General features: G+C 37.4%; 1 protein-coding gene across 4 annotated transcripts in view; it reads left to right on the plus strand.

Annotated features, from left to right (window-relative positions):
- creb5.S (cAMP responsive element binding protein 5 S homeolog) overlaps positions 1 to 14,407 on the plus strand; it is a 290,942-nt gene that overhangs the window by 70,121 nt on the left and 206,414 nt on the right. For 3 of the 4 annotated variants that reach the window (XM_018269246.2, XM_018269245.2, XM_041567508.1), the window contains exons 3-4: positions 2,939 to 3,029; positions 10,794 to 10,915. In XM_018269246.2, the coding sequence (XP_018124735.1) occupies positions 2,939 to 3,029; positions 10,794 to 10,915 (213 nt within the window). The remainder of the gene's footprint in view (positions 1 to 2,938; positions 3,030 to 10,793; positions 10,916 to 14,407) is intronic. The other variant, XM_041567509.1, reaches the window with a different exon arrangement.

A 14,407-nucleotide genomic window follows, 5' to 3' on the forward strand; every position in this document is an offset into this window, starting at 1 on the left:
GTTAATAAACCATTTTCATAATAATATACTTTTTTAGTAGTATGTGCCATTGGGTAATCCTAAATAGAAAATTGCCATTTTAAAAAATAAGAGCCGCCCTCTGGGATTGTACGATTCACTGTGCACACAAACACACCAAATAAACCATACATGTTAGGTCACATGAGCCTATTAACAGACAGAGTTCTGTTTTTTGCTTCAACACTTCTTCCTGTTACAGTTAGAGCTGCAGTATTTCTGGTCAGGTGATCTCTGAGGCAGCACCCAGACCATCACAAAATGGTGGTTCAAGACAAGAGATATAAAAGGGCAGTTTTTGCTTAAATATATATTCCAGTTTGGTGAAATTCTTTCATATGCCACTTAATTTGATATAAACTATCTGTTAAGTATCTTAAGTATTCATTTTGGGGGTATAGTTCTCCTTTAACAGCAATGTAATCTGACCATCCCATTGATAAATAGGCCTAATCAGAAGCCTATTATATATGTCAATAATAACGAGCACATAGCTGTATAATACATTAACACACAAAAAAAGTCAATTTATGTTCTTTAAATGTATTGGGTTACAAAGTATCTATGGCAGAGAAACTTTAGATCTATTTGTGCAGAATTAAATCCTTGCTATATTACAGTACTGTACAAGCTTTAGGAAACTTGGGTTTTCAAATATCCTGGTAGAGGAAATACTCTACTTTTACTTATGCATTTGGGCTTATTTAGTATGTACATATTGCAGATAGTTTTGTTTTTCACACACAATGCAGTATTTTTCCTAGAATTCCAATGTAATTCTGTCACCTGGTAAGCAGTAAGTGCAGATATTCTCATGCTATTTTCCAATGCAGATGCTATGGAAATTGTCTTAAACATAAGGTGAAAGTCTGTTGCATGTGTAAGTGTAATAAGTAAAGGATTACTCCTCCTCAAGGCAAGTTTAAGTACCAGGGCACCCTTGCCTATTCTTTTAAAGTTGGAAAGTAGGAGATGAGCCTTTTACTGCACATAATTTAGTGCTCCCCTTTAGTGATGAGTGGATTTTTTTTGGCAGGCATGGATTTGCGAAACTGCTGCAAAATTCTGCCGCAAAAAAATTAGCTGTGACAAAAAATTCTCTGGGACAAAAAAATTTGCTGTAAGAAAAAATGCCCATTGACTTTAATGCATTTGGACAAAAATATCTCTAAGACAAAAAAGTTGGGAAGACAAAAAAGTTACAACAAGAACAGCGCCCATTGACTTTGTTGAGCATAAAAAAACGTGTTTCGCTAATTTTTTGCAATTTCATGAATTTTCCAACAAAGTGAAACGGGACAGATTCACTCATCACTACTCACCCTCCATTAATAAATGAAACCTATGCTGTTATCTGTGTCTGCACTGGGTCATTTTATAAACAAAATTTTTGCCAGCAATAATTATGGGTTGTCCTTGAGGGCGATTAATGAATATTAATTTACTACATAGATTACAATATACCAGATGGGGCTTTGTTTAGCCATCTTAAAAAACAAGGGCCGCCCCTTGGGATTTTAGGATTCATGGTGCACACAAACATATACTCCAATGGTATCGCTACGGAGCGCCGATCAAAGCAGTCACGGAGTCAGGCGTTTCAATATCAAATTATTGGCTTTATTAAGCGCATTAAAAGTACAGTGGAGGGGGATTACAACTAAATTGTAATCCCCCTCCACTGTACTTTTAATGCGCTTAATAAAGCCAATAATTTGATATTGAAACGCCTGACTCCGTGACTGCTTTGATCGGCGCTCCGTAGCGATACCATTGGAGTATGTGTTAAGCCGGCTAGAAGGAGCCAGAAGTATCGCGAGAGCTGCGACTCAGCAGGAGCCGGCGTACCACGGGTGAGCTCCGCCATTAGCCGCATCGTCCTTGTGTTTGTTGCTGCACACAAACATACCAAACAAACCATACGTTAGGTCACATAAGCCAATTAACAGACAGAGTTCTGTCTTTTGCTTCAACACATCTGTTGCTTAAGTATTCATTTTGGGGGTATATTTTTCCTTTAAGTCAATTAAGTGATTGGAGATACATACATGCAGCAACCATTTACATTTTGCTTTAAAATAGGTCAAATCAATTAATGCTACTGATTGATTGATTGCTACAGGTATGGGATCCGTTATCCAGAAACATTTTATCCAGAAAGGTCAGAATTACGGAAAGGCCATCTCCCATAGACTCCATTTTATCCAAATAATCCAACTTTTTAAAAATAGTTTCCTATATTTACTGTAATAAAAAACTGTAAACTGTATCTTGTACTTGATGCAAACTAAGATATAATTAATCCTTATTGGAAGCAAAACCAGACTATTCGGTTTATTTAATGCTTAAATTAATTTCTAGTAGACTTAAGGCATGAAAGATCCGTTATCCGGAAAACCCCAGGTCCCGAGCATTCTGGATAACAGGTCCCATACCTGTATTATTATCCTATATATTCTGTATATAGTGCTGGCATCTGTTTTCCCATCTCTTTGACATTGTGCAAAATGCACATATCACATTGCGACACCAACAGTCTGCAACAGCCAGCAAAATCCACATTTTATTATTGAAGTTTCAAGCCATGTTCCTTTTTGGAACCCATTATCCATTTGCCTCCCATAGAGTCCTAATCAGCAAACAATTCTTATTTTAGAATGATTTCATTTTTCTCTGTAATAGTGAACAGCACCTTATACTTGACTGTAACTAACTGAATGAATCCATAAATACCCTAAAATATGGTGGTGATCCAGATTACAGAAATAACCCTTATCTAGAAAATCTCCAAGTCCCAAGCATTACACATAATAGATTCCATACCTGTATGTCATTTCGATTCCTGTTATTTGTTTTAGCCAGATATTATATTGGCATATATTCATTACTTTTTCTTTTCTTTTTTTACTTTGCTTTGCAGCATTTTCAGTCAGAAGACCACCTTATGATTCACAGACATAAGCATGAAATGACCTTGAAGTTTGCTTCTATAAAAAATGATATGTTATCAGGTAGGAAATCACATATGATAAATTGAGCACACAAGAACTTAAATAGAATTTCTTGACTTTGGTAAATGTAGTGTTGTAATTGTAAAATAGCTTCTAGGTTATACAATTCTGAAGGAAGTAAACTTCCCAAGTGTCCTTCAGTTTCCCTCAAAAACTACAACATCTTTAATGGCCCATATTTAGTTTTACAACCCTTACTGTAAAGCTTATAAGATGTCTTCTAACAGCAAGGGGACTCTTTACAGTCTATATGAAGACCTATTAATGAGTAAGCTAATAGAAAGTGTTTTAAATTGGCAAATTGTGTAGTGAAGAGTTGATACCTTATTGGACATCACTTATTGATAACCAGGTCAACCATTCTCTTTATTAAGTTCTCTACCCTTTTTTGACTCTAAGTTCCATCATTTCCTAGATGAGGCCTTACCAGACATTAATGCTGAGATATAATGTCCTCTGTTGAGTTATTTTAATAAAGGACAGTGTTTTGCTGGTTCTAGCCACTACTAAATCACTTGTTGGCGATTAACAAGAATACCAATCATAGATGAATATCATGTTTTGATTCAAAGATTTCCATTTCCGAAGAACCATCAGAAGTCCGATCAAATCCAGAAGGACTGAAAAACAGCAAGGGCATTAGTAGATTATTGTTGACACATATGCACAGGACAGAATCTCTATGCATTGTTTTATGTCGCCTCACAAAACCTAGGCATCAAATACACTATCTCCAATATCTGCTCCAAGTAAATAGAACATAAATATTTATTATTTCACCATGATTAACAAAAGTCACCAATGTGAATAAAAGAAGGATTGGTGCAAACCTCAAATCAGTCCATTCAGTTTCAGTTCTGATTTTTCATTCTTCTGTCATTTTATAATTTCGTTTCATTTTTTTCACCAGCATTCCGTTTCTTACATTCTTTTTTTCTCTAAATATGATGCTTAACTTTAAGATCAGTTTATAAATAAGGGGCCCTTATTAACTTTCAATTGGCTTAGTACTAGGGATCAAGTCATGAGCAAACTGGTATGTATCAAAACTAGTGATGGGTGAATTTATTCTTATTATATTATTATTTAATATATATATATAATTATATATATATAATTTGACACCGGCGACAATTCCGATGCCGGCGTCAATTTTGACACCTACAATTTGTCCCAGCATCAAAATTTGTGTTTCGCAAATTTTTTGCCCGTTTCCATCGAAATTCGCAGATTTCGTTGCAAAGCGAAACAGGACAAATTTGCCCATCACTAATTAAAACAAAATACATTAATTTTTCTTGCAACTAGTGTCAATTCAGGCAGTTAATGTGATACCTCATGCATAGGCTAAATAGAGCCTACTTTATGCTTGCCTTTGACCAGGTATTAAATTAAAGGGGACCCGTCACCCAAAGAAATTATTCAAAATCCTATTTTATCACATTAGTCAAGCAAAATGAACTTTAATGACACTGTATAAATTATTTGAATCTTGTTTTCTTTAGTCTGGGATTTCAAAATTATAGCAAGCAGGCAGCAGCCATTTTGTGGACACTGTTATTAAGACAAGCCTTGCATAGTCTCAGAATCTTGTTTGTGCACCAGAATGGGGGACCTGATGTCCATCCCCATGCACTGGCTACACAATTAAATGGTTAAAAGGATGAGGGAATATGTGGAGAGCAGTGACATCTAGGAAGTGCTGAATGGAAAGTGAAAGTAATTGTCTGCCCTGTCTCTATGCCCAGGGCATAGAGGAGGGGCAGACAATATTTGATTGACAGCTGAGATTTTTAAATGAGCTTACAAAAGCTATGAATGCTTTAATAAAAAAATAGAAATTGGATTTCATGTTTGATTTGAAAAGGACTTTTATTATATAGATTTTTATGTCTGGATGACAGGTCCACTTTAAGGGTTCCTTTGTGCGTGAGAGCTGTGCATGTCGTAGACAAGTAGTGTGCTGATACGGGGCACTGAGTCTTTTGAATATGATTTATGAATATGTAAAAAGTTCCCACTCAGACACTTAGCCATTGGTGCCCATTAATAGACACTAGCTTCTGGGCAGTTAACCATAGCAACCGATCAATGATTAGCTTTTTTCTGCCAGCTGCAGGTCGGAAACTGGAAGCAATCATCTGATTGGTTGCCATGGGTTACTGCCCAGGTGCAAATGTGCCTGGTTGTTTATAAATGACTCCCATTGTATTTTAATTAATAGGTTAGGTTACTTTCAGATTTATGTCATATCAAAAGATCAGTATTAAATGCACTGGCCGGAGATGGTAATGCACATAAACACTTCTTAAGCTGGAAACTAAAAGATGGCACATCTGCACAGTATAGAATGTCTGTATAGTGTTACACCATACAAAACACGCACATTATATTTAATGTCTACAAAATATACTCCTACTTATTTAAAGAGAATATTTTCACAGCTTTGCCAGCTCAGAAGGGACGTCACTAAGTTGGCGTGGCTCCTTGCTGTCAGTGTTGACATGGAGATTACTGCCGCACACCCCCTAGATGTCTGGGAACTCCCAGATAATACCGGGGAACACGTCAGCATGCCCGGTTGATGTGAAATACAAGCCTTTAAAGCCCACTGAAACCAATATCCATTAAAATGAAGTAAAAATGTAAAGATAAGTTCTAAAAACTCACTAGGTTCAGACTTGTGGCTCTATGTATGACAACCTTCAGGAGACACTATTGGACTGTGAATTAGATGACAATGTTGATCTCCTTCTTTCTCACTGGTTTTGAAAACATGTGACCTGCAATATTTATATGCACCTATGGGTTTTTGTGTGCCGTACATTATAACTTAGATTGAAGCCTATCCAATTTGCATCAGAGGGGGTAAAATCATGGGATGTTTTATGTGCTCTATAGTTTAGCAATAGTTGCATGGCAGATGGAAAAAACTAAATATATTAATGGGATCATGACCATAACAGGCCACATGTACCCAGTGTGAATATAAAGACTGTAATTGCACACATAGTCCTGCCCAGCAGGGACTGATACAATCAATACAGTGCCCCTGTACAAAACAGAGTAAGGGACCATCATGATGCAGAACCTATTATCACTCTTCCAATACCTTCCGGTGGTTCCACTAGAAAGTGAACATATATTGATCCATGAACATGTGGGTCGGGGATGAGCTGCAAATGTATTTAAAAATACAATATAAATGACTCCATGTCTACCTTTGCTGCCTGACACTAAGGAGGTTATTTTTCAGATTTTTTAAGTAAAAACAAATAAGACCAAACTAGAATCCACAATTTGACCTTATTTAGCATTGAAAAAACTTGATAAAATCAGTTCCGGAAAAAAAACAAAATTTTTCGGCTTTTCTGCCCAAAACGCTCAAATGTTTTGTGAAATCACTCAAAACCCCTGATGTTTTTTGGATTTTTGGCTGAAAATCAGCGCAGAAATGGGATCTTTGCCATTGACTTCTACAGGACCCAGACAGCTTGGAGATGGAGTATTTTTGGATTTGGGCATTTAGTAGCCTCAGGATATAATAAATCACAAAAAATTCAAGGTTGTTTTTCCACTAAAAATTCAGATTTTATAATAAAAACTCTAATATTTTGAGTTTTTGGCATTCGAACTTTAATAAATAACCCCCTAACAGTATGAGTGACTTCCTTTCACCTAATTCAAAAGGCTATTGAGCACTGGAAATCTACATTGAGTGTGTTATTGTAAATTCCTATCTAATCAGGGTCGGACTGGGCCGGTGGGCCCCCGTCAACCCAGACCTGGCTCCCCGATTGGCTGGTCCATAAAAAAAAAGAAATACAGGGTGGTGTGGTGGCATCTACGCTGGCGTTCGTGTATATGTGACATGTGCCACCGTCCCCACATGCACACTGGGTGCCATCATTTGTCCATGCGCACCACGTGGGCCCCCGGAGCTTTGGAACTCAATGGGCCCCCAATCATCCAGTCCGACCCTGTATCTAAAAACCTAAAATATATTTGGGAATTACCCAGTGTGTCAGTCGCACTTTAAAGGGGTGGTTCATCTTCAAACAACTAGTTGTTTTCATATAGATCACCAGAAATAATGACTTTTACCAACCACTTTTCTATGTGTGATCGTTTTTCTAATATTGAAGTGTCAATTGTCTTTTTTTACCTTCTGAAGCAGCCCTGGGAGGGGGGTCGCCGACCCTGTAAACTGCTCTAAATAGATACATTTAGTTGATACATTTCTTATCTTTGTCCCTGCTGAGCAGAATCTCTGGGTTTCATTACAGACAGCTGTTAGAATTGATACAATAGTTGCTAAAATAAATGATGGAAAGTAATTGGAAAAAGTCTTTATTTCTAGGGAACAAACAATCTAAAACAACTGATTTGAAAAAAAAGTGTTTGAAAGGTGAACAACCCCTTTAATAGAATGAAGCAGAATGAAGAAAGAAATTATTTGTCTGAGCATTAACTAGAAAACAATAAGTGCCAATGTGCAATGTGGTCAAAAGAAAATAATTTCCATGTCATTCAAAATGAACTGCAAATTAAAGTAAGCAATTATGTGATTACTTGAGGCAATAATTGTGTCATGTCATTACAGTACAGGGAGTCCTCTTGTTACATACTACCGACTTACATACAACTCATACTTACAGAGAGAGGCTATTACAGTAATGTACTGTGGCTTGCTTGACTTTTATTAGCATTTAGCTTAATAAACCACCTGCCCCAATCCCCCCCAGCGTGTGTTAACAAACCCAAACCTAATCTGGCCTTTTCCCTTCAAACCTTAAAACTTCTGTAGTGTTTATTGAGGCAACATCTACTCTTAACAGAAGTCTGCTGGGCATGCACTTATACATATACCTCCAAATTATTGGAAGGCCATCTCCAATAGTCTCAATTTTAAGATAATCTTTAAAAATGATTTCCTTTTTCTCTGCAATAATAAAACAGCACCTTGTGCTTCACCCCGACAGGTTTCACCACAAAAAAGACACCCATAGACTCCAATGGGTGAAAAAAAAGTCCAAAATCGGAAAAAAAATATCACCAATAGACTTCAATGCATTTTTCGCAGTTTACCGAATTTTGTGTCAAAATGGGTCCGATTTGCCCATCACTAATCCTATAATATAATCCCTTATCCATAAAACCACAGTTCCCAAGCATTCTAGATAATAGATCTTATTTTTGTATAATGTTAATTTTAATTATGGATAAATAGATTTTAGTTTAAGGGCCAAACATGGTGGCACTCAGCTATAACTGACACTAATAAAACAATGTATTTCCTAAGTAGCATTAGCAGCCTAATATCTCTGTGCATGGCCAAACATAAGTAGTTCCTCTCCCATGCAAACTGAAAGCAGCCAAAATGGTGATGGATATAATACTAAATACATCTAGGACAGCGGCTGGCAATACAAACCATTTTCATATACAGAGTTTCTTCTCATTTCTTCCTTACAAGTATGCAAATATATTTTACAGATAAGATGTTTTTCCATTAACACTGTTTATATTATATAAATCTGTGTCTTTATGCTATAATTAAATGCTCCCAGTTCTGCATAAATGTTTGAAGGGCTAGTATCTCAAGGGAATGCTCAACCACTGGATGAGACACAGGTATCCAGGAAGCATTAACTGATTAACAGGGGAGTATTGAACTAGTGGCTGTAATTGATATTGCCCTGCTACTTTATAGATTGCCAATTAGTTAATGCAAAACTGTATACAGTAATACAGTTAATATAAAGTAATATATGAAAAATGGTCACAGAATAATAGGAGTGGTAGAGGAACATGTTTGCAGAGGGTGTTGTTTATTGTATGATACTGTGAAAACACATTAGGGGGAATGTAATTAAAAATCTCAAGTGATGTTTAAAATGGTGTTTTTACAAATGTTTAGCTCTGCTTGCAATGTAAAATCATTCTCTGACGAATATTATATCACTAAGCAAAGGTTAGCATTAACACCTGCTCTGGAGTTTTACTAAATATTTAGTTGCAAAAAATTGCAACATTTTATTACATACACTGAATGTTCACATAAACCATTTAGCACAAAAGTTCCTAGGAAGTGGTTGAGGTCTGTAATCGGTCAAAAAGGACACAAACATGGTCGCTAATATGTGCAGTGGTCTTTGTGAGCATTATTTGCACTAACTAAACATATTACGTTCCCTCAGTTGGGGAAAATTTAATAAAATTTGCAAAATAGAAAAACTGCATAGATAAGAATATACAATTTGCATTTCACATCTTTTTCTTCCTTAGACTGTTTGCATTGCAAATTGAAATTGCGCGTTGGGCAGTTTTAAGAAGTTCTTGACGGTGTTTTGGAGCAATCTTTCTGCAGTCAGAAGTGTTTGCTAAATAGTTTCAGGGTTCACAGAAGCTATATTAAATTCACACAAAGGAAAATGTGTTGGCAAAGGAATACATTTTCTCATTGCAAATAGTTTTTCTATTACAGACTTTTATTACATTTCCCAATATGTGTCAAATCTGTGAAGAAGTAGGTCTTTAGGGAGTGCTTGAAGTCTTGAAGTCAGGGTAAGGGTCTGTTAGGAGGTGGCAGAGTAAAACAGAGAGAGAGAGGCTCGAGTACAAAAAAAGAATGTGTTCTTAGGGAATGGGAGATTAAAGCTGGCCATAGACGCAAAGATCCGATCGTACGAATCATTGTACGCCTGCATCCGCCTGTCGTGTCATGTCGGATCAATGTGCAACACCATTCAACAATGCATTCACTTACCTTATTTCCGTTGCATCTGATTTGACTCCTACATTTTTGTGCAGCGCGTCAGATCACTCCAAAATCGTCCGTGTAGCCCTACCCTAAGAGAACCCAGAGAAGTATTTTTTTATAGTGGCAGAATTGAATCATCAGCAATTTCGTAGGGGCAGATGTATGAAGGGTCGAATATCGAGGGTTAATTAACCCTCGATATTCGACTAGGAACTAAAATCCTTCGACTTCGAATATCGAAGTAGAAGGATTTAGCGCAAATCCTACGATCGAAGGATTATTCCTTCGATCGAACGATTAAATCCTTCGAATCGAACGATTCGAAGGATTTTAATCCAACGATCGAAGGAATATCCTTCGATCAAAAAAACTCAGGCAAGCTTATGGGGACCTTCCCCATAGGCTAACATTGACTTCGGTAGCTTTTAGCTGCCGAAGTAGGGGGTCGAAGTTTTTTTTAAAGAGACAGTACTTCGACTATCGAATGGTCGAATAGTCGAACGATTTTTAGTTCGAATCGTTCGATTCGTAGTCGTAGTCGAAGGTCGAAGTAGCCCATTCGATGGTCGAAGTAGCCCAAAAAACACTTTGAAATTCGAAGTTTTTTTAATTCGAATCCTTCACTCGAGCTTCATGAATCGGCCCCTAAGTGTCACCTATACATTCATACAGCCACTGTCCTGGATATGAATGCTCAGTACATGATCACTGAGCAATGCAATTTTTCTCCTGTTTATGCACTTGCAAATGAGCATAGGGCAATGCCTGTGCAATAAACATCATGTTGGATTAAAAAAAGGTGCAAAGTGCAGCGCTGCTGGATGCAAGACTGTCCTGTCCATAATGCCCATCTATGGGTCTATGTGTCAAAGGTTCATGTTAATTTTTTTTGGATAACTTGTTTTATTTTATGACAGAGTATGCAAGTATATAAGACCATACTGGACTATCTAATAATAAGGAATAATAAGGAATTTAAAAATCAACTCTTCTCTTCACAGACCAAACACCAACCCCAACTCGTTTCTTAAAGAATTGTGAGGAAGTGGGCCTTTTCAATGACATTGACTGTTCTTTAGAGCATGAATTTAGAAGTGCTCAAGAAGATGAGAACAGCAAAAGAGTAAGTAAAATACCAGTAAAAAATCATGAATAATTTTGGCCTTTGATTTCTTTTTGGACAGACGTTATATATTTTCATTGTGTGGCCCCTTGTACTTTTCCTTTTAGTCTAGTTTAAAACAACAGTTGTTGAGTTTTGATCTTTGTGTGGCTCTGTTAAAAGTATGGCTTTCCATGCATCTTTCCAAAGAAATACTATGGCAGATTATCAAGCATGTTTGGCAAGATTGCAAGCATTACAGAGTTTGCAATATCTGCATGGAGAAGCAGAGGGAGTTACTAAATGCAATACAGGTCTAAATGCAATACAGGGTGCCCATACTCCAAACAGTACTTTTCCTTGGCTTAGCCGCCACACCTCTGTGTGATAGGGCAAGTCACCATATTCTAAATACTCCATACTCCTCTAGAAAAGCCTTGAACTGCCGTTGATTTAAAGCTCTAGATCTTATGAAGTTAACTGCTTGTGTTACGGAGCTCATAACATGTTCCATTTTCAAGGATTTGCCACACAATGATTCCGGGTGAATGATGCAGTGATAAGATGTCAGCTCACCTGTGCCATTTTCCTCCCAGATCCTGCCAACCAATCCACTCTTTTTATCGCACAAATGGAGTGCTCCATCTGTGGTCAGGCCCACAAGTTTATCCCAAGCCAGCCCTATTTCATTCACACATTTGGATACCTCCTGAAAGATATCCTTTCCTGTAGTGTGGAGGCAATATATCGTCAGGCCAGAACTAATAATAATTAGAAATTAGTCAGGATTACCAGGTCAGATCAATACCAGTCAGACAGTGCAGTACAGAATCAGGAGCCAGGATCATAGTCAGGATTATCAGCCCGGATCAATACCAGTCAGACAGGGCAGTATAGGATCAGGAACCAGGAGCATAGACAGGATTACCAGGTTGGATCAATACCAGTCAGACAGTGCAGTACAGAATCATGAGCCAAGATCAAAGTTAGGATAAACAGGTCAGAGTCAAAACCAATTAGGATCTGGAAGAGTGGTCAAACAGGCAAGGGTCAGTTCAGGCAGTGATAAAGCAAGGTCAAAAACAGGCAAAGGTCAGTAACGGAAAATCAGACAAGAATCACACCCAGGAACTATGGAAGATAGACCTACATTGGGCAATGAGTCAGTGCAGAGCAGGGGGTTTTATAGGCAGCCTAATGGCTTACACTGATCACCTGTGGCCAGATTGGTAACAGGTGAAACAAGCCATGCCTACTTGCAATACAAGGAAAGCAATAGGAGGGAACCAGGACCATAGCCTTCTGCTTAGATAGGGCAGAGGTAATGCTGACAGTATGGAAACACCAGGTCACTGGTTTGAATCCAGGCAAGATATTACAGTTAGAGTGCACTGACTAATCAGCAAGCGAGGTGTAAACATCTTCGGAGGAGATTGTAGTTGTTTTGGTATATGCCTGCAATGTAATCATTGTTGTGAAAAACAATCTTAGAACACTATGCACAGATGCGCAGACCTGAGTATTGTATGAAAGTAAGAAATGAAGCTATAGGAGGAGTAGATGAAAAACACTTTCCATTTATGTCCAATATTCCAAACTAACTTCTAACCAAAGTACCCATTGAGCAGGTGGGGCAAAATACAAGAATGGTTGAAGTACTTGGAGAAATGAAAATTCAGGTAAAGTAACAGGTCCGGGGAATGCTCTAGTGTTAAAAGAGAACTAAACCCTAAAAATAAATATGGCTAAAAATGCCATATTTTATAAACTGAATTTATTGCACCAGTCTCAAGTTTCAGCTTGTCAATAGCAGCAATGATCAAAGACTTCAAACTTGTCACAGGGTGTCACCATTTTGGAAAGTGTCTGCAACACTCACATGCTCAGTGGGCTCTGAGTAGCTGTTGAGAAGCTAAGCTTAGGGGTTGTTGCAAATTATCAAGCAGAGAATTAGGTCTGTCTGTCATATAAGCTGATGCTACAAGGCGGATAATTAAATTCTGATGCTAGCTGCACTGGTTTCTTTACTGCCATGTAGTAATTATCTGTATTAATTACTAATCAGCCTTATATTGGAACATTTCTGTTCTATGTGTACATATATTATGAGTGGGTCCCTAAGCTCAGTAAGTGACAGCAGCACAGAGCATGTGCAGTGAATCAGCAGAAAAGAAGATGGGGAGCTACTGGGGCATTTTTGAGACACCGATCTTCCCTGCTAAAGGGCTGTGGTTGACTTGGGCTGGTACAGAAACCCAAAACATAATGTATTGTACAACATTTCTAGCCTACTTATTTATTTAAGCTTTAGGTTTTTACAGACCACAGCCTGTTTCTAAGAAGATGCCCTAGTTTTTGACAAGGTTACCCACATTGGTCGTACTTCAAATAGCTCTTTCTGTTTAGGAGCTAGCCATAATTGCTGTGGTTTCCTCTTCATCTTCCATTGCTTATACCCTAGAAAGTGATTGGCAACAAATTTTAGAACATTGTGTTCTCTGGGTGAGTAGCAAGGTATGATTGTTCTCCAGTGTCTTAGCTGACATTTGCACATTTACTTTAGCCATAAGCAAAAACTTCAAAGCACTTTGGCCCAGGCCTTATAATATCAATGTATGCCCATAGCTATATACATCTATACTTTTTCTCTCCATCTTTAGTATCACTGGCCAACTTTAGTTAACAGATGTCTTTGTAAAATGCAGCTAATAACCCACTAATAAACAATTTGTGCCAATTCAGCCATACATCATTGTGATTTGGCATCCCAGATTGGACGGGAGTCTTTAAAAAAAATCTCAAGATCTCAAGCTTAATTGATTTATTTATTTGTAAAAAAAAGCATAGACACCTTTTATATTAATTTAAGCAAATGTTCCCACCTGTTTTGCAATCTTTACCAATTTGTTAGAAACCAAAATCAACACTTTATAATGACAACTAGTGAATGGACAGTGGCTAATTGCTTCTAGAAATAACAAACAACTCGTTTGGGGAAACAAATTACTTTCCTATAATGTGCTCATTTTGTTACAGGTGGTTAAAACGTTGCTCCCATAGGAGTGCTGCAAAGAAACATGAACATGTGCATTGGCTTTCACTTTTCCACACCTTTGCATGCTTTAAAGAATCCTGAAAGTGAAACAGGTTACATGGCCTGTAATGAAAGCCATATTTGTTTGGTGAGCTTGTGCAGACGTAGTTTATCGTCGGTTACAGCTATTTCTCCACAGACCTCTTCTGTCATGTGCTAATTGCAATCCCATACATTATATCATGTTTCCAGAAAAGCTGATTCTAAAGGTTTCTTAATTTAGATTTTTGTTTCTTTTTAATTTTCTAATATTCTTCTTCTGATCTCATTTATGAGAAGCAAACCTTTTAAAAGGGCCTTTATGTTTAACAAGTTGTGTTACTTATGTTATACCATTTACAGATGTACTGGGTGAGAGAGCTGATGACTGTGTATCTAAAAAATGTTAGAGAGGCAATGTAAAGTTATTTTAGGCACAA

Source organism: Xenopus laevis, chromosome 6S (assembly GCF_017654675.1).
Source record: "Xenopus laevis strain J_2021 chromosome 6S, Xenopus_laevis_v10.1, whole genome shotgun sequence".
Lineage (NCBI taxonomy): Eukaryota > Metazoa > Chordata > Amphibia > Anura > Pipidae > Xenopus > Xenopus laevis.